Source organism: Capsaspora owczarzaki (assembly GCF_000151315.2).
Source record: "Capsaspora owczarzaki ATCC 30864 unplaced genomic scaffold supercont2.1, whole genome shotgun sequence".
NCBI lineage: Eukaryota > Filasterea > Ministeriida > Capsasporidae > Capsaspora > Capsaspora owczarzaki.
The window spans coordinates 1,245,735-1,272,148 of NW_011887292.1; the positions used below are offsets into that span (position 1 = coordinate 1,245,735).

General features: G+C 52.8%; 5 protein-coding genes across 5 annotated transcripts; 3 read left to right on the forward strand and 2 right to left on the reverse strand.

Moving 5' to 3' along the window:
* Positions 1 to 6,101: 6,101 nt before the first annotated feature.
* Positions 6,102 to 8,755, forward strand: CAOG_00374 (ADP-ribosylation factor). The gene is made up of 4 exons (XM_004365188.2): positions 6,102 to 6,121; positions 7,264 to 7,386; positions 7,817 to 8,119; positions 8,264 to 8,755. The coding sequence occupies exons 2-4, from the start codon at positions 7,305 to 7,307 to the stop codon at positions 8,404 to 8,406; spliced, it is 528 nt and encodes a 175-aa protein (XP_004365245.1). The 5' UTR covers positions 6,102 to 6,121; positions 7,264 to 7,304; the 3' UTR covers positions 8,407 to 8,755.
* Positions 8,756 to 8,808: 53 nt separating this feature from the next.
* CAOG_00375 (vacuolar protein sorting-associated protein 33A) lies at positions 8,809 to 11,753 on the reverse strand. Its single transcript, XM_004365189.2, has 7 exons — positions 11,601 to 11,753; positions 11,243 to 11,308; positions 11,020 to 11,141; positions 10,822 to 10,948; positions 10,030 to 10,650; positions 9,218 to 9,914; positions 8,809 to 9,089 (listed from the first exon to the last, which is right to left on the reverse strand). Exons 1-7 carry the CDS (start codon positions 11,712 to 11,714, stop codon positions 8,977 to 8,979), a joined length of 1,860 nt encoding a protein of 619 aa, XP_004365246.1. The 5' UTR covers positions 11,715 to 11,753; the 3' UTR covers positions 8,809 to 8,976.
* Positions 11,754 to 11,987: 234 nt separating this feature from the next.
* Positions 11,988 to 13,954, forward strand: CAOG_00376 (hypothetical protein). Its single transcript, XM_004365190.2, has 6 exons — positions 11,988 to 12,041; positions 12,675 to 12,825; positions 13,030 to 13,114; positions 13,201 to 13,334; positions 13,442 to 13,644; positions 13,743 to 13,954. Exons 1-6 carry the CDS (start codon positions 12,018 to 12,020, stop codon positions 13,767 to 13,769), a joined length of 624 nt encoding a protein of 207 aa, XP_004365247.1. The 5' UTR covers positions 11,988 to 12,017; the 3' UTR covers positions 13,770 to 13,954.
* Positions 13,955 to 14,800: 846 nt separating this feature from the next.
* On the forward strand, positions 14,801 to 17,232 carry CAOG_00377 (serine/threonine-protein kinase 12). The gene has a single exon (XM_004365191.2). It carries the CDS (start codon positions 15,069 to 15,071, stop codon positions 17,169 to 17,171), a length of 2,103 nt encoding a protein of 700 aa, XP_004365248.1. The 5' UTR covers positions 14,801 to 15,068; the 3' UTR covers positions 17,172 to 17,232.
* On the reverse strand, positions 17,185 to 26,118 carry CAOG_08401 (hypothetical protein; the record flags this gene model as incomplete). The annotated part of the gene is made up of 7 exons (XM_011271669.1): positions 17,185 to 17,808; positions 17,923 to 18,042; positions 18,173 to 18,256; positions 18,351 to 18,525; positions 18,636 to 24,408; positions 24,573 to 24,678; positions 25,672 to 26,118. 7 exons carry the CDS (start codon positions 26,116 to 26,118, stop codon positions 17,536 to 17,538), a joined length of 6,978 nt encoding a protein of 2,325 aa, XP_011269971.1. The 3' UTR covers positions 17,185 to 17,535.
* Between the last annotated feature and the right edge of the window lie 296 nt (positions 26,119 to 26,414).

The window sequence follows — 26,414 nt, forward strand, 5'->3', positions numbered from 1 at the left end:
AAGGGGGTATCCGTACACGACGATGCAGGTGTCCCCCGTCCTCGCCAATGCAGCCACGGGGTGCTGTCAGGTCATGTACAAACCTGATGGGGTCAGGGCGGCGGGCGGTGGTGCACAGTGGCCTCAGTGAACTGGGGAAAAATTCCCATTGCAAAATGTATACCCGCAAGTTTCCTGGTGAACGACGACGGGCAAAGCCAAGTATGGGACTTGGAAAGATAAGCTCGAGATATACCACAGAACATACAAATTCATTACAGAAATAAATGGCGTGGCACGAGGACGCTGGCGACCATCTCGACGGACGAACGTTTTTGCATGGCAACCCGCCCTCCATGTTTTTGCCATTTTTTGTTTTGATTTATGGTTTCGCATTAGAAAATCCCAGCTGGACCTCAAGTCCGCTCCCTATCAATGCCAAAAGCTCTGGTGTGAAATTCGTAATACCACGGGTTGGGTCTTTAGAGCGTTTGTCCAGGTAACGCTGGTTGATTGGCACAGAAACTGTAAAGTTGCGTTCATTGCGTTGGTGCGCGTCCACATTGACTGGAACGCACGAAAAGCTCATGAATAACCACCGGCTACGTTCGCTTGCTGGCCGGACTCGACTCTGGATCCTCGACAATGAGAGGGAAGGTTGCTGTGCTTGGATGGGCGAGGTTGTGGCATCCTCGACTTTGAGACTTGTGTTTGGTACGTGTGTTGTCCCCGCACACGCAAGGGCACGTGTTTACTATACATTCGACTTGCATCTACTTTGAGATATTTCGAATCAATCAGGAGCGGGCTTATTGGCAGGAAGCGGGGCGACGGAAAGTACGCCAACAATTCTTGTCGCCAAAGTGACTTTCAGAATTATTGACTTGTCTCGCGCCAAGGCATCCTTGCGCTGCTCCCGAACGAGTAGAAAAGGGTGTGTTGCCCGTTGGCGTTGGCACTCGTTGTCCAGGGTGGCGGTCACGCCAACGAGCTGTGATGTATTGGAGTTGTCTCATTTCAAGTGACATCAACCGAATTACCACTGTGGATCTACTGAAACTGTGTAATGCACTTTAACAACCTAGATTCTTCATGCTATAATCCAATACTGTCATCACGAATACACACCAATTCACACTTGTCTTCAAAGCTCCAACGCAGCAAGGAGGCGACCAAAAGAGGGACGTTCATCGGCTGCTTCATCCAGACACTCGAGCGCAAGAGTGACGAACTCGCTGATGCTCTGCTGCTCTGCTTCGTCGGCTAGTTGGAGGGTCGAGTCCAGCATCGCCATGAATTTCTGGTTTTTAACCGCCTTCCGCGTATCAGTTTTCAGCTTGGTGCCAGGCTTGACGGCATCTGAAAATAGATTTATTGTCAGCAGATGAAAGAGCAAGAACACCAAACGCGAACCATTTATCCAACCACACAGCCTACGAGCGAATACAGCCTACAAGCGAATACAGCCAAATACTGATTGAGGCACACACACGCACAATTGACAGTCACCCCACGCTGCAGTCACTCGTCAACCTGTATTCTGCGAGAGGGAGGACATCCGCAGTTAGAGCACAATTAAGTGGTTAACCGGGCTTTGCTTGAACTGGAATCGTGTCAATGATTGGCCGCTTCTGTCAGGTTTACGAGCGTGTAGCGTTGGATGTCGAGCTCCACTCGATGACAACTCGCATTTCGTTGAATAGCTACAAGACTCTTGACATGTTCTTGCAATTCTTACGAGTCTCCGTTTGTTTGTGATGCCGATCTGCCACGGAAACCGCGTTCATTTTCCGAACCGCGTTGGTCCAGACAATCAAGCGCAATCGAAGCGGGAAGCTGCTCAGACTGTGATTTTGCTGTCACTGTTACATGCAGGGCCATGCTAAACACCTCGTTACTCGCTGCTGGCTTTGCGAACGGACTGGAGCTCATGCCTGACGATTGGAGCAGTTCTCAATCCTGAGATGTCCTCCCGTCCACATGCTTCCCTCCCCATTTACGAAGATCAGCAAAGGTCCATGGTCAAACGGCGGACCAATGGTGAATGCAAACACCTCGAAGCAGCATCCGAAAACAAAAAGGCGGGAGAACAACTCTCAGACAACAACAGCGACATGTGGGATGATGAAGAATGTTGCATTAGGTTGCATTGGACGGTCAACGATGGATGGATGAATGGAAAGAGTTGAGGAAGGAAATGGGGGCAGAATCAAGGCGGGAGAACATGGTCACTTCGTATCGACCTATTTTCCTCCCTCTCGGGTAACACCGGGAGTTCGCATCGAGGGTGTTGAACACGACCGATAGCCCGTGTAGTTGTTCAAGCAATGCTGAAAAAGACTCGTTGATTCTCGTTGATTCCTTCAATGCGGATGAACGAGATTTGAGGGCGAAAGCAGATCAACGCCAATTTGCCAAATGGCATGCAACAAGTCGTGCTGGAACTTCGCGCGGTTTTTGAGCTCCATGGACTGCGTGAACTGGAAGGTTCATGGACTGCGTGAATGTTGGTCGTCATTCTACTGGTATCCGATGAGAGCTTGCGTCAAAGTAGAACCAGTTTTTTTTTTCCCTTTGGCATGTCGACGACCGATCCGGCAAAGCGCCCCCTTGGTTCCAGCGACGAAGGGTCATCGGAGGAAAATCCAAACAAGCGCGCTCGGTTGGAGGATCCAGCAGCAGCAGTAGCAGCAGCAGCAGCAACAGCGGCAGTGCCGGTCTTCGTTGCTCCCTGCACGACCACCTCGTTGCAAGCCGCATCGACCGCCGCTGCTCCACTCACTCTAACAACCTCACCAGCAACAGCAATGATGACAACGACTGAGTTGGCAGCTTCAGCACCGCCCAATAGTCATACCACAAGCTCTACCGAGACTGCTCCGGCAGTGGTAAAGCGTTTTTGTTGTTTGTTTGTTTGTTTGTTTGTTTGTGTTCGGTTTTTTTTTGTTTGTGTATTGCTCTCCCCCGCACTTGGTTGCTCTGGCCGGAGCTTCCACGGGCGGTCTTGGGCACGCACCTACTGTCTCCATAGACACTGTGGACGGTCAGCAGGCCGCATGTCAGGGGTTCTGGGTTGGCTTGGTTGTCATGTCTCGGCTCTTTCTACCGCCTTCCACCCACCGCACACATGCGCACAGGAACAGCAACGCACGAGTCGAAAAGGCTAATGGGATTCAAAATGTTTTGATTGTAGACCAATGACGCGGTACAACCTCAAGCTGGACCATCCACGAACCCTCAAGCATCATTGTCCACGCCAAATCTTGACGCTATTTTTGCCCAGCTTGACGGTGAGTTGAACGCGGTGAAAAGCGAGCATTTCTTTGGTGTAGCTCTCTGTTGGCTGCTTTCATAATCTGTGCGGGCGAGTGAGTGCCTGTTTCTGACGAACTGTGTGTTGGATTCTTTCTCAGCCGACGGGAAAGTGGCTTTTTGGCAGCTGCTGCATGCTCATGATCGGCAGCTGTTTGAGAAAGATCGGCAGCTGTTTGAGAAAGATCGGCAGCTGTTTGAGAAAGATCGGCAGCTGCTTGAGATCCAACGTGATCAATATCAGCAACTGCGTGATCAAGCTCAGCAGCTGCTTGAGATCGAACGTGCTAAAGTTCAGGAGCAGCAAGTAGATCGAGTTCGTTTTCGTAAGTGCATCCGCTGCTTCCCCTCCCCCTTCGTCGGTATGCAATCTTGGTTGAAACTCAGTGTGAACGGCACGATATTTGGTAGTGTCTGAGATCGGATCGAGCACCAACGCAACCTTCGTAGCGCGTTTTGTCACAAAGGATCCTAACCCCACGTTGCAGACCAACCTCAGTGACTTGCGACTGCCACCCCTGGACAGAAATGCACTTCATCAAAAGTTGGAGGACGTCAGGAACGATGCGAGCCGGACTGGTCACGAAACGGACATGCATTGGGCTGTTGCCAACTACTGCCAGGCCGTCTGCGAACAAGTTGGCGCGCAACTCAACTTTCACGCTAACAGTAGCACAAAATCTGCTGATGTAATCGCGACCACTTGGGCAGTTGATCGCGTTTCTCCCCGTGCGTCTCGTGCTGCCTCCGCTGGTTCTCGAGTGGACGTTCTCCTGTATGACAGCTGTTTGTTTGTCGAAGTCAAGAAGGTTTTGGCCGATGTTCAACATGCTCGTTTGCAAGTCGCCAGCTATGTGGCTCGCTCTCTGTTCAGAACAGGCGTGCCGGTGACATCCTGGCCAGACTTTCTTTACGGCCTCACTTGGTGCGAAGGCGACACGGTCTCTGTCACTCGAGTCGATTTAAAGCAGAATGGCAAGCTCATTGCGCCCAAGGTTACGTTTGCCGAAACACTAGATCCAGCACGAGCAGTTCTTTTTGTGGTGTGGCAATCCATCCTCGCGCACCACGCCGCTGCAAAAACCAATGCACCATCAAACAGCGATGACCCGAATTCTTGGACATGCAACTTTGGTTGTACTAACCCACGCGCCGGAAATCCTGGCGCCGCAGCTCCAGGCCAGCCAGACAATGCAGCCGGCGGTGGCGCGCCCGCTGGTGCTGGTGGAGGGAATGTCGTCACGACCAATTCCCTTGTTCTCAATTTGGTAATGTCTCGTCTGGTTTGGATGTATCATCCGCATCATGTGCATCTTGTGCAACTCTTTTGTCTTCACTTTCCGCTTTTGGCTCTTGTTCTTCGACCTTGTGCAGACGACCGGCCCGCAACCTCTGCTCGATGCCCAGGTCTTTCATCGCGATTTCATGTTCACCGGCAAGCTCCGCCTGAACTCGAGCGAGGAATTCACCAACGTGGTGGTCAAGGTTGCAGCCGCAAATCGCAACCCGCTCACAGAACAGCTGGCGCGAGAGGGCATGGCGCTAGCCCTCCTCAACCGTGACCGAAAAGAAGCTGCTGCTCATGGCATTCCCGAGCTGCTATCGTTCTGCACTGTCAATCTCGACGGAACCCCTGGCCTGGCGTTGGTCACGGGCCTCATTTCTGGTCACAGTGTGGACTGGATGCAGCATCAACCGTATGCGGCAAACTTTGCGTCTCAGGTCTGCGACACGCTTCGCTGGATTCATGCGCAAGGTGTGGTGCACGGCGACATTCATCGTGGAAACCTGCTCGTCACCGAGACGCAATTGCCCAGCTCAATTCCTCTGCAGCAAGAGACTCCGACCTCGACCCTCGTGCCTCCCAAATCCCCACATCTCTCGATTGCGTTGGTCGATTTTGGGCTTTCTTGCTTCCTTCCAGCTGTGACGCGCGAGCATGTGCAGGCAGCACTCTTGGCAGCGCCTGTGACGGTCGCAGCTGCTCAGGAGCTCCAAACGTGGTTCGGACATGTCGAAGACAACTCGTGGAGCCAGTGGCCAAGCCACTTTTACCACATTGCGCGCAGTGACAGAGTCGCCACTCCGCAAGCCGACTTTCTCAGTCTAGGCTTGCTTGCTGTGTCGCTAGAAATCGGTGGCACAAAAGTCCTGCAGCAGCGGGTCCATCTGGACGACTCTGACGACGCTGCGGCTCGTACTCTGCGTTGCCTCCTGCGCAATCAACGTCACCTTCAGTCACTCCTTGAGAAACCCACGGCAACTTTGACTGAGGTTCAGAAGATTGTTGCGCTTGCAGACGACGACGTGCCAACTCCTCCGGCTCTGGTGTAACCCCTCTCTCCTTGTGTTTTGTTCAACGTGTATTGTTTCAATTACCTACTCAAAATAGTGTCTCATCCACATTCAAACGGCCCATCTATCCGCATGCTGGAAGGCGATCTGGCATTCAGTTCTGAGTGTTGGCGGTGAGACTGAGTATTGTAGTAGGGAGACCTTCTCACCAATGTGAGCAAGCCCACTTGGCTCTCCATCCACTCTCCCTCACCACCACTCAGCATTAACACCATGCTGTTGTTGTTGTTGCTTTCCAGTGCTTGTATCGCGCTGCAATTCACTCACCTTGCTGAACCTTGCTGGCCTTTTGCATTGGACTGCTGTTTCGCTTCGTTGACCATTCAAACTCTTTTTTTTTTTGTGGTTCACTTAGGGCATCCATCCAGCCTTCGTGTGAAACGCACACTTGTATAAACTCGAGATTTTTTCGAAACCTGGAAACAAGGACCAAATCAGAAAATCAAGTTGAAAATGCAGTCTTAATACGATTATTGTTCGTGGGCCGTTTTTTTTTTTTTTTTTTGATAAAACATTTTCTTTGGATTTTTCTTTTGAACGTTTATTTCGTCGTTTGTTTGTCGCGTTTGGTTGCTCGGAGAGGGCGCGGGGGGGGGGGGGGCCCACCGATCCTTTTGCCTCCCTCAGAATGATCGTTGTCTCTTCAGTGGGACGTGGAAGACAGAGGGGCAGGGGAAAGCGGCGTTGTTCAACAAACCAGGTTCAACGGAAAAGCGAAAAGAAAAAAAAGGAAAAAAAAAAGACAAAAAAAAAAAAAAAAAAGCAGGAAACGCTGAATGTGAACAACACATGTTCCTCGATTGTTGACGCAGCCCGAGACACACAGGCGCTGGGGCTTCCAGGCGGGTGTGAAGCTCGCATTGCACCGACACTGGTTCCGTTATGGCGGGCGGTTGACGGGCAAGCGCGCTCTGTACGCTCGCGACGGAACGAAAAGCGATCGTCAGCCAAAAAAAAAAAAAAAAAAAAAATCCGGAATACAGCAGCGGGCTTTACCTCGGGGTCTGCTTGTCGCGATTTCCTTGGAGCTGCGGCGATTCGTGCTGCGAGGCTGTTGTCACGTCCATGTCAGACTCTTGTTCCCCCAAAGGCTGCGAGGACGAGGCCAGCAAAGCTCAGCTCTTGTCCTTCTTCAACAGAAAAAAAAAAGTCCATTGTGTTGTGGCTTTTTTTTTTTTTTTTTTTTTTTTTTTTTTTTGCGCTTCTTGATTGAAAGCTGCACTTTTGAGTCTGAGTCGTCGCTCGGTTTGTGCCTTTCGCGCCACGACGCGTACTCGCGAATGAGGGTGCTCAGTGATGTCCCATGTGTGGATCGCCTCGAATCGCAGGCGCACACTGAGCAGACGGAGGACGCAAGATTGAAAGATTTTTGCGTTCGTGGTTGGTTTTTTTTTTGTGCCCATCTCGCTCTGCTTCCGCTCTTGGGCTGGCCTTCCACATCGCCTTCCATCGACACGCATCTTCTACTTAAAAAGCTACCCCGCCTCATCTTGGCCTTTAGGCACCATCTTCCGCTTTACAACCGAGCGAGTTTTGGCATATCTCATTGCACTGATTTTTTTTTTTTTTTTTTTTTTTGCGCTTGCCTTCTCTGCTCTCGCTTGCTTCCTTGCTTAGATCTCAATCTCAGGCGCCCAGACTCTTGCCAGCACGCAACCATGGGCAACGTTCTTAAGAAGCTATTCGGCAACAAGGAGATGCGCATCCTGATGCTTGGTCTTGACGCAGCAGGGAAAACCAGTACGTTTCATTTCAAATTTTTTTTCTCGTTCTTTTGCCGTATCTCTGTGATGGGATGAGTCGGTGGAGGGGGTTTATGCACCGATGTTGTTGTTGGGATTGGGGGGTTATTTGCAAGCATACCCACTTCCAACTCGAAGGTGAACGGCAGTGGCAGCTGCTCCCATTGTCAAAAAAAAAAAGACGGAAAAAAAAGGGCTCAAACCGCTGCGTTCAGCTGACATACTTGGAAAAGAATTCGCCTTCAAAAACTGTAAAAATTGTGAACAATATCCCGATTCTCGTCTGCCACCAACGCGAGCGACATGCCATCCTACCAGTCCAGTGGGGGGGGGGGCGGCGGTGGGCTTCTTGTAGCTGTCATTTTACGGCACTGTCGTTCGACTGCTGACCGAAAATTCTTGCTTACCTTCCCTCTTCCCTCTTGCAGCTATTCTCTACAAGCTCAAGCTCGGTCAATCTGTCACAACGATCCCCACTGTGGGCTTTAACGTGGAGACGGTCCAGTACAAGAACGTCAAGTTCAATGTGTGGGACGTTGGTGGCCAGGACAAGATCCGACCCCTTTGGCGCCACTACTATACCGGCACTCAAGGTCTTATCTTTGTTGTCGACAGCGCTGACAGGGATCGCATCGACGAAGCACGACAGGAGCTGCACCGCATTGTCAACGATCGTGAGATGCGCGATGCAATCATTTTGATTTTTGCCAACAAGCAAGATCTGCCACACGGTATGTCGTGTACTTTCGTGTCTGTCATCCCCAGTTCGCTCTGTTTTTTCTCGGTCTTGTTGTTTGTTCTTGTGATGCATTCTGATTTTTTGTTTCGTTTTGTTTGTTGCTCACTTGCAAATCTCGTCGCCTTGCAACCAACAGCAATGAAGCCGCAAGAAATCACCGAAAAGCTTGGCCTGCAACGCGTTCGCGACCGAAACTGGTATGTGCAGCCAAGCTGCGCAACGTCCGGCGACGGCCTTTACGACGGCCTGACTTGGTTGACCTCCAACTTCAAGGCTTAAAAGACCCACGCCAGTTTTTCCCCAAAACTCGACGAGAAAAGACAAACGGAACCGAAACAAAAGAGTGGCAAAAATGAGCGGAGCAAACCACTCTTTCGTCCAAAACACTTAAACATATCCGAGGGCGATGGCTTTTCACTGCTCCCCTTCCTTTTGTTTTGGCGAAGCGATGGTTGTCTCTGTGTTGGTCTTGTAGGAATGGTTGTGTGCATGTACATGTGGTGTCTGGTAGTGATTTTTTTAAACTCTGTGATTTGAGATTGCAATGTGTTGTGTTGTCTGCTTTGTGTGTTTTTTTGTTTGTGTTGTGCTTTTGTCTTGTTTGACACCAAGCGATTTTTTTCCCCCCTCTCGCCTTGTCGCTCTTGCCCAACATGTGTAGATTGGATGTTAACGAGTGCGTTCCAATCAATGCTGGTGGATCCAGCGTTCGATCGCATCTGAGCGAATCTCTTTACAAAAGTCTTTTCGTTTTTGAATCGTCACACGAGCACCGCGAACAAGCACCAACAAAACAAACACAAACCCTGATCGGGGGGAGGGGGAGGGGGAGCTGCCAGCGTCGAACGACTATTGTCTGGCTGGAACTGCACTAACCAAACGGTTTTCGAGCGGCTCAACCACCGACTGAAGCATGCTGCCTCCAGTGAGCATGTGTGTAGTGGCAATAATATAGTCGCGGCCTACAATTGTGTTTCAAACCAGGAAAGTCAACAAACAGCCAAATGAGATGCCGCTCGAGTTCAAAGCACACTTCACACAACGTTCAAAGCAACAACACATTTCCCACTCCCCCTCGCCCCCAGCTCACCTTCTTGTTGCTTGGCAAGGAAGCGGATGGCAGCAACCTCGGCATACGAGCAGCCACCAACAAAGAACACGAGCGTGACCTTGCCCGCTCCACCGGCAGCAGACGCGGCGTTGGCGCCGTCCGCCGACCGGGCGTTTGCGCGACGAGGCTGAACGCCTGGCGGAAGCATTTGCAGCTCTTCAAAGGTCGGGCCAGGCAGCAGCCGCAGCACCTCTTCCATCCCGCGCCAGCCTGATCGCGCAAATGCTTCAACCAGTCGCACAGAGATGGGGGCGTAGCCCGAGAAGGTGTAGCTGATGTCGTTGGGCGTAATCTGGTTGACGTCTTCGACGACCAGGCGCAGGGCTTTGCGCAACGAAGGATAGGAGCTCTTGCCGTCACTTTTGCGGAGCAAACCAGTCTTCTCCAGGTTGGCCAACGTCACCAGCTGTTCCATGCCGTACGTGTGCAAAATCTCGCGACGATAGTAGTCGAGCACTTTGGGCTTGAATCCACCGTTGGTGAGTGATTGCAAGGCAATCAGGCGCAGTACAAGAGACAAATCGGCCTTCTTGCCAATCAAGTCCTCAATGTAATCGCTGGTCTTGTCTGTATCTACACTGCACAAAAAGGCTTGCTCCGTCTCGAGGGTCTTCAAGAACGCCGCGTCTCGTGTGCGCTTCATGATTTGTTCTGCAATATTGGTGTGAATGCGCAACTGGGGAATGTTATCAGATACAAAAGAACGGAAGCACATAAACGAGCCAAAGTAAGTCAGATCTCCAGCAACCGCCTCCCAAAGTACGCCTCTGAAAGTCAACTCGAGGCCTTACCGATTGATGCTCTGCTTGGATGGTGGGCAGCTTCCCGATAAAGTCCTTAATCTGGCCCACAGTCTTGGCGTCGTGTCGCTCGTCGTACTGTTGGCTGATGGATTTGGCGCGCGAGGAAAGCAAAGGGCCGACGGCGGCAAAGTTCAAATCGCGAATCTCTGAAAAGATGCGATCCGAGCTATTCAGCGGGACCTTGGTCTTTTTGCCGTCCTTGTTCCCCGTAATGTCGGCGTTCAGCGTCACGAACGAATGCTCAATCGAGAAAGACTCGTCCAGAAGGCCTTCGTAGGTCAGCTGAGTACACAATGGTGTGACCAAGTCAATGGTGCGGTCAATCAGCAGGATGGTGTCAATCTCGGGGGAGACCGAGAGCTCGGGAGCGCTCGACGCCGAGGCGCTCGTTGCCAGCTCGCGCCGGAGACGCAGCATCATCTCGGCGACGTGCTTTGCATGGGGTCCCTTGCCAACAATCTGTGGGATGATGCCGTAGACGGTTTGCAGCTTCATGATGGACCGAGCAACGTAAAACAGGGATGTTGGATCGCCGTCGAGGTTGCACTCGCGGAATGAGTTTTCCATCTCCAGCGACAGCAAGTCCGAGTCATACGGCAAGATATCGAGCTAAAGGGCGAGAAAACACATTCACGCAGAGTCAGAAGAGAGGGTGAGTTCATTTTTGCAACAACAACAACAACAACAACAACAACAACAACAACAACAACAACAACAACAACAACAACAACAACAACAACAACAACAACAGGAGGCCCTCAGATGAGAACTGAGCTGTACCTGATATTCTCCCAGAACCAGATCGCCAAGGACTCCCTCGGTCTCGAGAATACGTTCGCACATCAATGTTTTACGCGGGGCAAAGAAGACGTGGTAATCTTTGCGCTGCCCATCGTTGTGGTGTTGCCTGTTTTGCAGTGTGTGAGAAACATTGAGTGCAGAGACAACGGATCAGTCGAGCAACAACGATCGCACTACCTGACGACCGACGCGATACGTTCCATGAGCAATGCCTTGGGGCGCGTGATAAAGATGACGTTACTAATCTCAGTGTCGATGCGACCCGAGGTGAGCAGGAAGAGTTTCTCAACGCCATGTTCCTGGTTGTTGCAGAGCAGAGTCGAGATGAGTTTGTTTCACAGTGACTGTCTCGCGCGCGCGCGCTCTCTCTCTCCCAACCGCTGTGCTCTCTTGCGTTTACCTTGAGCAGCGAGTACTCGGCAATGAGACCAAGCGGACCGACCAGTTGTTCGTCCATGATGAGCACCTGATTTTTCCCCGCGCCAGATTCACAAGCCCCGCCCCGCCCCGCGCGCCCGTTCACCGCACCAATCACATACAGGTACACACACACACATAACAACGCGAACAAAAAAGCCAAAAGTACCAAACCCAGAGTCAGAAGCAAAGTGAGCAACACAAACACAAGCAGAGATCTCGTCATTCTGGTTCCCCCGGCTTCTGCCCTCCCGTTCCACCTGCAAGCAAGCAAGCAAGCAAGCAAAGCAGGCAGGGAGCAACAAAACAAGATGGGAGCTGCTCAGAACAGCCACGCGCACCTTCTTGCCCGGGGGCGTCGAGTCAATGCAGTCGAGCAGATCGCGTCGGCAAAAGTCGCGGAGAACGTTCAGATTGAGCGCCCCATTGCTGAGGTATGCCGTCGAAGTGGACATTGCAGAAAATGGATGGTTCAATAAACAAGAAAGAAAATCAGAGACTGAATCAAGACAAAAGTGAATGTGAAGAGGGAAGGAAGGAAGGAAGGAAGGAAGGAAGGAAATGGGAGACGGATGATTGCAAAATCCAAATCGACCAACAATCACAATGGTTCTTTAGTGACTTCGGTGATGATAATGGGGTTGCATCGCTTCAATGTTGTGCTCGAGAATGAGACACATTTACATTTTATTTACATTTTGGCTTTATCCAACTTACTCACTCTTTGTTGTTTCCATATTCTGATTCTCTGAAACACAATGCTCCGACTCGACCGCAAGAAGGTCAGCCTTTTCGCCATTTGTCTCGCTCTTTCTCGGAATCTGCATGTTGTGCTTTGTGCTTTGTGCTTTGTGATGTGTGTGTGTGTGTGTGGCAGTGAACAGTCTCACTGGTCGGGGATTGAGAGAGCGCGCGAGAGAGAGCGCGCATACTTTTTCATGTTCATACATTCTGCGGTTTGATGGCCTTTGGTCTCGTGCAATGCTCACTGCGCTGAGAGCGGGTCCACACGACACAGCGTCACACAATACACAGACACACACAAACACACACACTTGCACGCCAACACACACTCAAAACCAAGCTAACATACAACAAAACAAAAAGCAGCCTCAAAACAGACACTTCAAATAAAGAAAGAAAGAAAGAAAAAAAACATAAAAACCAATACATTGGTCTCGCTCAGGCTGATGTGAGCGTGCTACGACTTTGAGACACCAACAACAGGGGTGAGTGGAGGGAGGCCAACACAAGGCAAGCAAGGAAGACGGCAAGGCTGACAATGAGAGCGAGCGAGCGAGCGAGCGGGGAGAGAAACAGCAACTCGAACTCGACAGCCCAACCGCACTGTCTTTCATCATCACTATGGGGTGTCGCTCGCTGACCTGGCTCAAAACAAAAAATCCCTCCTGCAGACATTCCGCCCCAAGAAGAAGTTCGACAAGGGCTCGCTGCGCTACGACCTGTACAAGAAGGCCAAGGCATCGCTCGGCACGGGCGAATCGCTCAAGGTTGCAGTCCAGCTGCCCCCCACAGAGAATCTCAACGAGTGGCTCGCCGTCCATGGTACTGCTTCTTCTCTAGTGAATGATGCGGCACATGCATTGTGTCGAGACGGGGAAGGGCGGGGGCGGGGGCGGGGGGAAAAGCCCTCATCCCCGACCAAATGCTCGTCAAACAGTTCTTCCACCACACTCACTCACTCACTCGTTTGACTCTGCGTGTCGTCATTGATGGTGGGTACTGGTGCTGTTTTGAACACTTGCTTAGTCGTCGACTTTTTCAACCGCGTCAATCTGATCTACGGCACCATTGGCGATCAATGCGACTGCCCAACCATGAGCGCTGGACGACAGTAAGCCAGCCCACACAGTCCAGTTTATCGTCTGCGTTGTTGGTTCCTCGGTGTCCTACCATCCTGGACCATCTTGTTTATTGCAGGTATGAATACAGCTGGGCCGATGGCAAGGACTACAAGACTCCGACATCGCTTCCTGCCGCTCAATACGTGGCGCTCTTGATGGAGTGGATTGAGCAGCAGATCAACGACGAGGCCATCTTCCCATCGAAGATTGGTATGTTCTCACATGCAGGATGTTCAGGTTTCCTTGTGTGCGTGCGTGCAGCTTTTTTTTTTTTTTTTGGTGGCCCTGACTCTTTCATCGCTGCTTGGTTGCTGCAGATACACCCTTCCCAAAGACCTTCCAACAAGTCTGCAAGAACATTTTCAAGCGCCTCTTCCGCGTATTTGCACACGTCTACTACCACCATTTCGAGACTGTGCAAGCGATTGGCGCCGAGGCACACGTCAACACCTGCTTTAAGCACTTTTACTACTTTGTCAAGGAGTTTTCGCTGATTGAGCCCAAGGAGCTCGAGCCGCTTGTATGTCCAGCAGCATGAGAACTAAATCATGTCACCGTTTGATCTTGGGGCTCGACTCACCGTTTTCTGCTTGATCCTTGGTGATCTCCCACACACAGAAACAATTGGCAGACTCGATTTGCTAAACAAAAGTACAGTTGTCATGGCGCAGGCGGGGTCAAGCGACCTCGCCAAAGCCAGGGGGGCTTTGTTGCTAATTGCTAGTGGGCGCCTTTCTGCTTGAATAATTGTTCTGTTGCCGCGTTGTTGTTTGCTTGGTGTGTTGATTCTGTTGAGCAATTGGGCAAAAAACAAATACAGCTTTTGCCGATCATCCTCCGTCTTCTACCCCCCCCAACCTCGCGCTCTTCAAACCCTCGCAACGTGGCAACATCAGCTGCCTGTCCTTGCTATTTAAAGTTGACAGCAGAACGGCTGATTGAATTTTTGCTTTTTTAAAAAAAAACCGCGTCGCCGTCGAGTGATTTTGAACCAATCCTGCCATTTCCTGCTTGCATCCAATTTAAACTCACTGTGCTACACAAAAGCTCACTCGTTTGTCCTCGCCGCTGTTTCTCCATTCAAAACTTGAACAGTATTTTCTTTTTTGTACTGTTTCTGCTTGGATTGGCGTCGGCGCGCGATCTCTCAGCTCTCGGTTCGTTTTCGAGTGGCAGGTGAGAAAAAGACGGCGGTTTTTGTTCGAATTCTGAAACTTGAGCCAAAAAGTCCAGTGGAGAAACTAATCTTCCGCACCCGGAAGCAAAAGCCAGCCATTCTAGTGCGGATGTTTCAGACGACAGGGCTTTTTGAAGCTGGAGGTGAAGCAGCGAGGGGAGCTCAGAGGTGCGGGGGGGGTGTGTGTGCAAATAGGGCGAGTTGTGCCATGTTGGTGCCCACCTTCAGCGCAGGTCGCCCCAGGCTCCGTACCCGACGTCGCGCAACCGCCCGTCGTTGAGTGTCCATCTGCAAAAACCCCATTCTACTGCTCTATTTGCTCTACTCATGATTATCAGAATTATTCTGCATTGATGCATAGGAGGGGAGGCGGGGGGGGGGGCACTCGCACATTTTGCCAACCAACGTTCGCTCCCACGGATTTTGGATTTTGATGGTTGAGCGGAAAGTCATTCAGAAAGCCGGAGAAACAATTCCAGCTTCAGTCCAGATTTTTTCCGGCTTCCTTCGCCCCCATCCTTTGTCACTTTTTTGTATTCCTTGCAACTGACTCAGACTCGACCCTCGTGTGCTGTACCCTTTCCCAGTCCAAGGTCAGCGTTCTCCAATCAATTCCTTGCACAATTCGCTGGTCCAGTTCCGAGCGTCGGGAAACTCGCTCTGCCGACATCTTTTCATCGATCGCTGTTGTGGTGGCGTTCTTTTTTTTTTAGTCCACTTTGAAACGAAAAAGGGGGAGAAATTCAGACCACTGGAAACGCACGTCAATGACCTCGACGGTTGTCATGTCGCCGCAGCACCACTCGTCCGCCCTTGTCTTTGCGCCAGAGCAGCCATCTCTCCCATTCGTCACCAGCGAGGCGTCCATTCACACACAGCAGGATTCGCGTCCATCCACTACTACTACTACTACAAAGAAGCAGAGCTCGTTCCGTTTCCATGCATTCAGATTTGGAAGCAGCCAGTCTTCTTCTTCATCCTCGTCCCCCGCGTCTGTGCTTCCGCTGGCGTCGCGATCTGCCAGCGTCCCGGACGTTCACGCAAAGGCAGTCTCCGTGTGTGCCGCTTCGACCGACGCACAAGGGGCAAGTGACATGTCGCGCGTCCGCAGCGCCCTCGCGGCAGCGCTCGAGCGGGATCGCCAGGCGTTGATTCTCGCCGAGGAGGCTGCGTCATCAGTCGCGCCACCATCACCGCTGCCGCCGCTGCCGTCCTCGTCACTGGTCGCTGGTGCGAGTCCTGCACTGGCGACACCATGTACGCCGCCCTCATCGGGGAATATGTCGACAGGCCCGTTGAGCGACGCCCAGGCGAGCGGGGCGCAGACCAACGCTGCCAGCGCCTCCACGAACGCTGCTAGCCCCACCAACGCTCCGAGCAGCGCCGAAGACGAGCTGCGTATTGGGCTCTATGATCTGAGCGAAGACGTGATTGCCCAGGGCGCCCAAGGCGTGGTTGTGCGCGCAACGCATCGTGTGACGGGAATCAGTGTCGCCATCAAGTGCCTGCCAAAGCATTCGGGCATGCAGGCGTACAAGGAGGCAGTGCAAGAGCGAAGCATCCTTCAAGGGCTGAGCAAGCCAGAAGTTGCTCATCCAAACATTGTGCGACTGCTCGAAACAATGGAGGATGACAACTTTCTCTACATGGTGCTCGAATTGTGCACTGGCGGCACTCTCGCCGATTGGATTCGAGACCACCCACCGCCTGCCAGTGCAACCTCATCGTCATCATCATCATCATCATCATCATCCTCCGCTTCCTCGGATTCGCTTCAACAGCGCCGACAGGAGCGTGTGCGTCGATGCGAGGCCATTCGCCTGTTTTGCCAGCTAGCGAGTGCTTTGGCTCACTGCCATTCTCTCAACATCTACCACAGGGACGTCAAGCCTTCCAATGTGCTCCTCACGGCCTCCGGAGACGTGCGCCTGTCAGACTTTGGCATGAGTGTCCAGGCCTGGCCGGGCGCGCGCATTTCACGCGACTTTCCTGGCTCACCTTCTTATGCCGCTCCAGAGCTGTTTCGCGGCGAACCCTATCTCGCTCATCTCGTCGATGTGTGGTCCCTGGGCGTTGTGTGGTATGAACTCATCACCGGCGTCCGTCCGTTCGATCGTGCCACACCCAGCGAGCACCGCCAAGCCGTGTTTGCCGGCTCATCAGGGCTTTCGCTCATGTGCAACCACCTGCATACCTCAGGCCGAGCACAGGCGCCGGCTCTTGACGCTTCAGAGTCGCCTGTATCTCCTACTGTTGTCGCCACGCCGGACTTGGAGTCCTCCTCCAGGACTATCTGCTGGCGGTTTGGCGCTGTCAACATGGGCCGAGCGATCCGACTCATGCTTGATCCGGAGCCATCCAAGCGCCCCTCTCTTCGCCCGCTTGGCCGTATTATTGCTGCCCTCGAGGCCTCGCTTGCGCGCATCTCGTATCAACGGCCCGTGATGATGCTCAGCAATGCCACTCCTTTCGCATCGACCGACGGACGCGCAGATTCGATGCCGCGTTTGCGTATCAGCCAACTGCTCGACGCCTGCACCAAGCACTTTAACATGTCTCTCGACCAATTGGCACAGCGGTGGTACGACGATCCTTTGGGTCCAGTTGCCGGCGTTATGAACTCCCTGTTGTGCCAGCTGAGCGATTACCGACGCACCGTTACCGAGGCCCTTGCACGCCATCTGCAGCATCGGTCCGAGGATGATGATGCATCATTGCACACCCCATCGCAGACTGCAGCGCCCGTCCTTCGCATGAACGAAAAGCTCCTTCTCGCCAAAGACATGGACTCGTCCGCAATACCCCATACCCCAGAGCAGGTTCGCCAGCTTCGCTCGCTCTTCCACTCCTTTGCACCTCACTCACATTAAATTAACCGGTTTTGTTTTTTGCAATTTCTTTGTTCATTAAAATCCTGTTCAAATCATACAACGCAATGCTCGCATCAAGCGAAAGTTTTGGCAAAAGAGAGAAAGAGAAAGACAGCGAGAGAGAGAGAGAGCGGAACGCCACCAGAGCATACACACAGCAAAATTCACAAAAAGGAAAGACAAAACAAACCGCGAAAAAAAAAAATCAATCAAGGCAAAACAAAACAAGACCGAGGCAGAAAAAAAAACCAAACAGCTTTCCCCCCCCCTTCAAAAACAACAGAAACTAGTCAGAAAGTAGTAGTAGTAGTAGTAGTAGTAGTGGTAGTAGTAGTGGTAGTAGTAGTCGTCGTCACACGTTCCGTCAGTCGGCTGCCTTTTCCTCAGATTCGGCAATCGGTTCCGACTCCTTGGGCTCGGCCTTTGCCGGCTTGGGCTCGCTGAAAGAAACTTGACGAGTGTTTGGCGGTTTGGCAGGCGCATCAGCCGCCGGTGGGGCAAGAGCAGAAGCAGCTGGCGCTGGAGCGGCGGCAGCAGCAGTAGTGTCCAGCGCAACGGACGCGGGCTTGTAGCCCGACTTGGCGCGCTCGAACAGGATGTACGTGTAGTCGCGAATCAAGTGCGCAATTTGGTAGGCCTGAGAAAAACAAAAACACAAGGGGACAAATGTCATGGTTGAGTGAACGAAGCAAATCCAAAAGAGTGGAGCCAGAGCCAGAGACAAACAAAACCACAACCATCAATAACGTACTTCGGGCGTGCTAAACACGTATTTCGTGCCACGCGTCAAGCTCTCGACAACAATCATGAGGTTGCGGACGGAGGGACTGTAGTTGATCACACTGTCGAACGAATGCGAAATGATTGGAGTCTGTCACACGGAAAACCAAGATAGAAGAAAGCCCCCCAAATGAGAATGATCAACTCGCTTGTGATTCCTTTCACTCAAGAGAGAACAAAAAAAAAAGAAAAAAAAAAGAAAAAAAAAGCAAAACCCGTACCTTCTCGCCTGGCTTGAGAATGTGCAGACCCCACTCGTTGATGGCAAGCCACATGGTTTGCGGCAAATCAGACGAGTACATTTGCTGTCAAATCGTAACCCCTCACTTGGTTAGGAACGTCCGAACAACAAGAATACCCCCCCTTAAAAAACAACAACAACTCCGCCAATTTACGCACCATCACATCATAGATGCGAGAGCCATAGAGAGACCACTCCTTGACAATATCAAGGAAGAGGGTGTTGCAGCGGTCCTCGTTGTAACCCTTGAGTTTCTCGTGACGGGCTGCAATGAGATCGGCGAGGGACAAGTTTTCCTTCATCCAATCGGGCAAATACCGCTCAATAATGTTGCTAAAAGAAGGAGAGATTTCGGTGAGTCATCCGGACGAGACAGCGTTCCCTTCCTCTCCGAACAAACCACTCTCCCAACAAAATCAAATAAATCTCCAAGCGCAACTTACTCGTAAAGTCCCTTGCCCATGTTCAACTGAGAGTGGTCGCCAATGAGGACCTGCGCGCGCAGTGCGGCGAGCTGGATGCCTTCTTCGAACGTGATGGGATGGCGGTCGTGGGCGACAGCGTCGACAGCTTGGAAGAAGACAAGGTTGCGTTCCACCTTGTTGGCCTCCGGCAGGAACGGGCCAAGATAGATGCGACGCTTGAAGACAAGCTTGAGCGTTTGCGGTTCCTTTGCATTGTTGGAGAACTTTTCCCACTTGAAGAGCGCGTCGGCAACGTTGTCGTTGGGGAGCATGTAACGCTCAAGATTGCCGTAGCACTCAAAGAGGGCGAACGTCTTGTTCGACTTGTCCAGACCAATGCGGTCCTTGACCATGTCCACGACCTCGGCTGCGGAGGAGGCCGAGTCGAACATCAGGGCACGGAACTGCCCGTCCAGGAAGTGGAAGCGTGTTTGAATCAGCTTGCGATTCGTGACAAACATAATCTCGGTGGACGACGGAGCATACGCGCGGCGAGTCTTGGTCAGCGTGCGCGCGAGCTGCTTGCGAGCGTACTGGGCATACTTGCCATACTCGGTGTTGCCGTACTCGGAGTGCAGCTTCAGATGAGCACGAACAAACTCCAGCACAACGTCGACGCGAGGCGCGACGACGCTGCAGGCAAGCGTTAGGATGCGCCAGGCTTGCAAGTGGGACTTGGAGTGCGGCTGGGGGTTGTTGGTGGTCTGCTTGAGCAGTTGCAGGTACATTTCGCAGCAAATGCCCTGGTTTTCCAGGGCGCGCGTCATCATCAACTGAAGCAGTGCCGTCGAGTCGTTCGAGTCGAATGCCAGGCCGCCAGAGGTGGCGAGGCCTTGGTAGATGAGAATGGAGTTGAACAGCTTGAAGGCAACATCGCCATCCTCGCCGTCGGTCGGCACGAGATTGGTCATGGCCTGCAGGAGGGGCGTCTTCTGGAAGGCCCACCAGCCCTTGTCCTTGATGTTGTCGGCGTTCACCATGTTGTTGTACGTGACCTTGGCAGCGCTGCTGCGAAGCGCGGTCTTGTTCTTGCTGTCGCCGGCGTTCACGATGGCAGCCGCAACCTCCTTCTCGATTTTGTCCAAGCGGTCGAGCGAAGTGCTGCCACTCTTGCGCGAGAAAATGCCGCCCACCTTGGAGCCGAGCGTGCCCTTGCTGTAGTCCTTTTCCTTTTTAGCAGACACGGTGCCCGTCTTGGACGCGTCCGCCGGCAGTTTCGGATCGACAGCCTCCTTGAAGGTAATGACACCGCTGGTCTCCAACTTGGCTTGCGCATCGCGGAGCTCGAGGCGTGCCTTGAGAATCTCGGCTTGGGTCGCGACAGTTTCGTTCGCCTTGGCCTCCTTTTGCACAAACGAGCGGTGCGACGGCGAGTACGAGCCAATCAGAAGCGCAATATCCTCTCGTTGCTTGGACAGGAAGCTGTACTGATTTTGCTCGGCGACACCATCACTGGCTTCCTTCAGCGTCAGCGAAACAACGCAAGTCTCATTGTCAATCTCGAGCGCCTGAATCTTGTCGTAGTCCAGCGTCATAAAGACCGCCTTGGAATTCAGGTTGAAGAACTTGAGACCATCGAGACCGACCAGCAGACCAATGCGCGTCGGGTGTGACCAGAATCCATTGTAGGTGACGTGATAGAAGGTGGTGCCGAACATGGGATGCTTCATCACAATCTTGAGGTACTCGTGGAGGGCTTGCAGTTGCGTGAGGTTTTCGCCATGGATCTGGTGCGCCTTGCTGGCCTCGGTCGACCATTCGTCCCGGGTGCGCTTGTACTCGAGACCGTTGTTGTCCAGAAGGAACTTTGAGAAGAACAGCTCGGGGAAGGCGAAGCGCGTCTTGGCCTGGGCAGCGTCAAAGTTGCCGTACAGAGCCTGGGCCTCGAGGCCTGCAAGTCGGAGGGCGTCTTCCAGCAGGTAGGGCAGTTCGTCGCGCGTGACGGCTTGAACCATCTGCGCAAACAGCAGACGTGCCTCAACGTCGTTCGGCGGCGGTTCCTTGTAGATCAGCGTGCGGCGACGGATGACCAAGCGAGCGTCGCTGCAACCGACGACGGGAATCAGGGCCGCAGTGGGGCTGGGCGCGGGCTCGGCTGCTTCTTTGGCCTTGGCTTTCGCGCCCTTCTTTGGCTTGGGCTCGACAAAGCTGGCCGATTTGAGCAGAGGCTTCTTGCTGTCGACCAGGATGGCCGGCTCAACAACGGGCACCGGCACTGCTGGAACGCGCAGGTTGTTGTAGGTGTTGGTAAACACGGCCGTCTTGCGCTTTTCGCCAATCAGGTCTTCGGTTTCCTTGGGCTCCGACTTGCGCTTCTTGTCACGCACAGTGCCTTTTGCATTGTTCTTGGACTTGGCAGCTTCAGCAGCAGCATTGGCTGCAGAGATCTGAGCATCCTCAGCAGAAATGATGCCACCCGCACTGTCGTACGCCAGGCCAGTGATGGCAATCGAGGGCGCAGCGACAGAAATAGCACCTCCCACACCGCTCGGGTTGGGATCCGAAATGGACGTGCGCTTGGCCGTTTCCCACTCGGCAAGAATGTCGCCAAAGTACTCGACACCACGAACCACGCGCGGCTCGCGGTCGGGAATGGACTCGAACAGGGCAAAGCCTTCGGCAGCGTCCAGGCCGATGCGAACGCACGCTATTTCGAGCGCCTCACCCACCGTAGCCACGAGCTTGACGGGGATGATGTGAATGGAGCCGTCCACGCACGTAAAGGTGCAGTTGATGGCCTGCTGGGTGCGGATGTGATCGCACTCCAGCGAAGACGGGGCAAACTTGCGAACACCGTTGAGCTTGACCGCCTTGACTGACTTGGAGACGTACGCGGCAAGCTTGCCGCTGTCCTTGTTCTTGAACTTGGAGGCATGCTGATCAACATGTGCCACAAAGTCGCGGTACAGCGAGTTGGACGGGGCCACAGCAGACGCCGTAAACGCCATCAGCGTGTAGGCACGGTCAACCTGGTCTTGGTTTTCATTCTGGTTGGAGAGCTGCACCAGCTGGAAGAAGAGCTCATCGCGGATTTCCGGCTTTTCGATGGCCTTCTGGATCATGGCACGCACGAGCGGGTACTCGTCCTTCTTGCTCGCGCCATTCTTGACATAGCGGTAGACCTCCTTGTACATGGCGACGGCAAAGGCAATGCTTTGCTGGTCCTCCATCTTGACGAACGAGGTGGAGACGGTCTGCACGTTTTGGAAGGTGCACATCTCCTCGGCCGTCATCGAGCCGACCTTGGAGGTGGACAGGGAGGCGAAATGCGCCTTGCGCATCTTGTCATGCATGTTGATGTGTTTGAAGGCGTACGACATGAGCGAAGCGTCCGCAGGAGCGGTGTCGACGTTCATGTTGTGCTCGGTCAGGCGCTTGGTCAGGCGACGATCGCGGCGTTCCTTGTCGGCCTTCTTGCGGGCAGGATCTTTGACAGCGTCGACCAGCAGGCTGCTGAGCGCGGCCAGATCGCTGGTGGCGTTGCCCTTCTTGGAAGGCTTGCCCTTGATGGACTTGGCACGAGCACGGCGAGTGTTGCGACGCTGGCGTTTGCCAGCCTTCTTCTTTTTGGTCTTGGCATCGTCGTCCGAGTGATCGGCAAGCTCGTCGTCATCGTCATCGTCGTCATCATCGTCGTCGTCATCGTCATCCGAGCTGCTGGAGGAGGAGGAAGATTCAGCCGCTTCAGCTTCTTCTTCCTCGTCTTCTTCCTCGTCCTCTTCGGCGTCCTCGTCGTCTTCGGCATCGCCTTTGCCCTTTTTGGAAGACTTGTCAGCTCGCTTCTTGCGCTTCTCCTCCAGACGCTTTCGCTTGGCCTCAGCCTCGGCAGCCTTGCGCTCGCGGGCCTCCTTCTTTTCTCGCTCGCGCTTTTGCTTTTTGAGCGCACGCAGCAAATCGCGTGCAAACCAGCCACGCACGTACTTTTGCAGCACAATCGCAGAGGCAATCTTCTTTTTAAAGTTGTGACGCTCGAGGTACTGGCGGAAGCGCGACTGGAAGACAATCGCTGCCCGACGGAGCGTTTGGTACTCGTTGTACTGGTACCAACCGCGCCAAATCTTTTGCACGGTCACGGCCATGCGCGCGAGCAGCCTACGGCGCAGGTCCTCCAGCGGATCAAAGACGCGCTGGCGGAAGAAGAGCTTGGTTTTGCCGACCTGCCATTCGGTGGTGGGCAGGCGGAGCAGCTCCATAATGGCCCGGCAAGCAGCTTGCTCATCGTCACCCATGGCGAGCTCGCGGGGAGCGAGACAGCGGTACTTTTGCAAAAAGTCGTGCGCCTTAATCTTGACGGGGAAGCCAATCTTGCGAATGCGGATGATGTCGAGCATGCCAGAGTAACGGAGCTGCGTCAGCACCATCTGGCCGTCGAAAATGTTGGGCTTCTTGACCGAGTTTGGCTTGATGCATCGCACGTACCACGGCATCGTCGTGCTCAACACTGCCACCAGGCTGTTGAGCTGGTCCTTGAACACGGAGCTGACGGTCGCAATGCCCTTGGCCTTGCCGCGTTCCTCCTCGACCTTCTTTTCGCTCACGCCAATGTTGCCAGCGCCTTCCGCCATGTCCTTGTACTTGCAGAGCTCCTTGACGAGGTCGTCGCCAGAGCGGCTCATGGCGTCAAAGAGAATGTCCTGCTGAATGTCCTTGTTCTTCTCCAAAAAGTTGGTCACCGTGTAAAAGACATCACCGGCAAAGTGGGTGACACCAAAGCGCAGCTTGACGAGGCGCTTGTCGGTGGGCTTGGTGTAGCCGGGAATCTTTTCAAGAGCCGCGTGCTGCTTCTCGAGGTACGTTTCGTCGCTGCCCTTGGGGAACTTGCACTCGTCGTCCAGGTACTTGAGAATGGCGTTCGGCGGCTTGTCAATGAGGTCGAGGACGGACTGGTTGTCCGTCCAGTTGATGTGCGCAAACTCGATGCCTTCCTCCTGGTACTCTTGCTGCTCCAGCGAGAAGCAGTAGTTGTTGAAGAACTTGTGCAGTTTCTCGTTGGTGTAGTTGATGCACAACTGCTCGAACGAGTTGATTTCAAAGTTTTCAAAGCCGAAAATATCCAGGACACCGACAAACTTTTTCGACTTTGAGCCAGGGTTGGTGCACGCGTTAATGTGGTGGATGAGCAGCGTGAACAGACGAGAGTACAGCGCCTTGGCCATGGCGCCACGGTTGTCGTGCGCCTGGGACAAGCGGAGCGGAATGTCGGTGACGGTGCCGCGGACTGCAAGTTGGCGGAAGGAGAGGGCCTTCTTCATGGAGGCCTCGTCCACCTTGAGGAGATGGCTCAAGCGCGCGATGAGTTCGTTGTCCTTGGACGTGAAGGTGATGGTCTCGCCGTCCAAATCGGCAAACTCGAGCTGGCCCATCCAGAGGATGGACGACAGAATGTTAAAGACGGCGTCCTGCTGCTGCGGGTTGATGTTGAGCACCGTCATGGCCAGTCGCAGGTGGTCAAAGTCCTTCTTGTCGTCCATGCCGGGAATGTCAATGCAGCCGCTCTTGTTGAGGTAGTTGTACTTGCTCGGATCCTCCACATGGTACTTTTCGCGAATCTCCTTGTTGGCCTTGGCGCCCGCGCACAACTGGTAAAACACGTGGTAGTTGCGCTCGTCGGTCGCCTGGTTGATGACGCGCGACTGCTCCAGCAGGTAGTCCTGAATGATGCAGCCCGTGATGTTGATTTCGCGATCAAAGCAGACTTGCGTAAACTTGCCAAAGCGCGACGAGTTGTTGTTGCGCACGGTCTTTGCGTTACCTGCCAAACAAAACAAACAAACAAACAAAGAAATGGTGCAATCATCCCACAAAGAGCCCCCCCCCCAAAGAGAGTGAGAAGACAAGCAAATGAAATTGTGTGGAAATCGAGTTGTTGTTGTTGTTGTTGTGCTTTCCCCAAGCGATTTTTTTTTGTAGTGTTACCAAATGCTTCGAGGATGGTGTTGGCCTCCATGATCTGCTGCTCAATCCACTTGGGGTTGGAAGTGACGGCGGTCAGGTACTGAAGGATCAGCTTTGTGTTTTCGGTCTGTCATCATCATCATCAAACGAAATTTTTGTGAGTGTGATTGAAAATAAAATATACCAATTAACAAAAAAAAAATCATAAAATCAAATCAAAATCAAAAATAAAATAAGATGGGAATGTGCAAAGCGTGGATTTCCGCATCCGAAAAGAGAGAGAGAGAGGGAGAGGGAGAGGGAGAGCGGCACAGAATGCAACGAAACGAAACCAGAAGGATAGGGAAGGGACGACAGAGCGCACCGGAAACGAGGAGGGAGCGACGCAAAAAAACCCACAAACGAAAAAAAAAAAAAAAAAAAAGAAAAAAAAACCAAAAAAAAACCATCACTGTGCGGTTTGTTGATTTTTGGTAAGTTTGGGAGTCACACGCCCCTCTTCCATTTGACGATGGGGCTGCTTGCACGCACTGCAAAGCAGGTGCGCATGCGAGTGCAAGAGCAGTGGTTCGTGCAGTGGAAGGCGAGGCGGGCGAAGAGCGTCGCTGAGTGGAGCGTTTGTGAGAATGGCTTCCCAACCCGTCGCCTTTGTCGAGATCTCCAATCGAAAAACGGTGGGGAACCAAAGGGGAAACAGCCACCACCATCGACGTGCCCACTGCCACCATCCAACGAAGCGAGACAACACACACAGCCGCAAAGGGGCCCCCCACATGGAATGAAGGAATGGGGGACGAGGGAGGCGCGGTGGAAGAGCGGTCATTCAGGCTGTCAAAAAAAAAAAATTCGACCAAAATAAAAAAAAAAATCGACAAAAAAAATAAAAAAAATAATCGCATTTCTGCGACTCGCCATCTTGTGGTTGCCAGTCTGCGGGCGAGCGTGCGACGGAGGAAAGCAGGCAGCTAACACGACTTGCACTCTCACTCAAAGCACCAGTGAAGAGAGAGACCCGACTCGAATGAATAAAAAAACCCCAACTCTTCCGCTTTTTTTTTTTTTTTGTGTGTTTGTGTTGTTATTGTTGCTGCTGTTGTTGTTGTCGTCGTCATGTTGTTACCTTGCCGGCGCCAGACTCGCCAGAGATGATGACGGACTGGTTCTGGTTTGAGTTGCGAATGTTGTCGTAGGTGGCTTCTGCGGTGGCGTAGATGTGGGGCGGGAGGGCGCCCATGCGCTGCGAAGTGTACTCGCGAACGCGGTCTTGCTCGTAAATCCCAGGAATGCTCTTGAACGGATTCACGGCGACCAGGATGGTGCCCGTGTACGTGTAGATCTGGTCCCGCTTGAACCGCACATCCAGGTTCACCTTGATGCCTTCTTCGTCAATGTCGTCGACCATGGTCATGTCTTCGACACCGTCCTCGACTTTGAACTTTTTGATGCCAGACTTCAAAAAGTCATTGTCGTCTGCCATCGCTTCGTTCAGATTTGAATTGATTTGAAAAGGAATGAGCTGCGATGTGGCGAGGCTGCACTTGTGGAAAATAGGGAGATACATGTACATTGTCGGGATTTCACACACGAGCTGAGGATGGATGGATGAGTAGGGATGGCCGAAACGAACAGCTCGAATGTCAAAAGTCGAAAAATCCAACAAAATCCCAAAAAATTCAAAATTGAACAAAATCCAAAAAATCATTCGCCCAAATCTCCATTTTTGTTGGAAAGAAAAAAAAGGGCATGTACGATTCGCTTCCAATCGCATGTCCTCATGACTCAAGCGACAAAATCACACGCACAAACACACACCAATTTCAGAGGTGGCGTGTTTTTTTGTGTCGAGTGTCGTGAATGATTTTT

Bases quoted from the DNA above. Each gene is read 5' to 3' on its own strand.
- CAOG_00377 (XM_004365191.2), top strand. From the start codon at position 15,069: ATGACCTCGACGGTTGTCATGTCGCCGCAGCACCACTCGTCCGCCCTT.
- CAOG_00376 (XM_004365190.2), top strand. From the start codon at position 12,018: ATGCTCCGACTCGACCGCAAGAAG. The intron at 12,826-13,029 runs GTACTGCTTCTT...ACACTTGCTTAG, and splicing joins CGAGTGGCTCGCCGTCCATG to TCGTCGACTTTTTCAACCGC. The intron at 13,645-13,742 runs GTATGTCCAGCA...TCCCACACACAG, and splicing joins CCAAGGAGCTCGAGCCGCTT to AAACAATTGGCAGACTCGAT.
- CAOG_00375 (XM_004365189.2), bottom strand. From the start codon at position 11,714: ATGTCCACTTCGACGGCATACCTCAGCAATGGGGCGCTCAATCTGAAC. The intron at 11,142-11,242 runs GTAAACGCAAGA...TGCAACAACCAG, and splicing joins CCGAGTACTCGCTGCTCAAG to GAACATGGCGTTGAGAAACT. The intron at 10,949-11,019 runs GTAGTGCGATCG...ACTGCAAAACAG, and splicing joins CGTATCGCGTCGGTCGTCAG to GCAACACCACAACGATGGGC.
- CAOG_00374 (XM_004365188.2), top strand. From the start codon at position 7,305: ATGGGCAACGTTCTTAAGAAGCTATTCGGCAACAAGGAGATGCGCATC. The intron at 7,387-7,816 runs GTACGTTTCATT...TCCCTCTTGCAG, and splicing joins TGACGCAGCAGGGAAAACCA to CTATTCTCTACAAGCTCAAG. The intron at 8,120-8,263 runs GTATGTCGTGTA...TGCAACCAACAG, and splicing joins CAAGCAAGATCTGCCACACG to CAATGAAGCCGCAAGAAATC.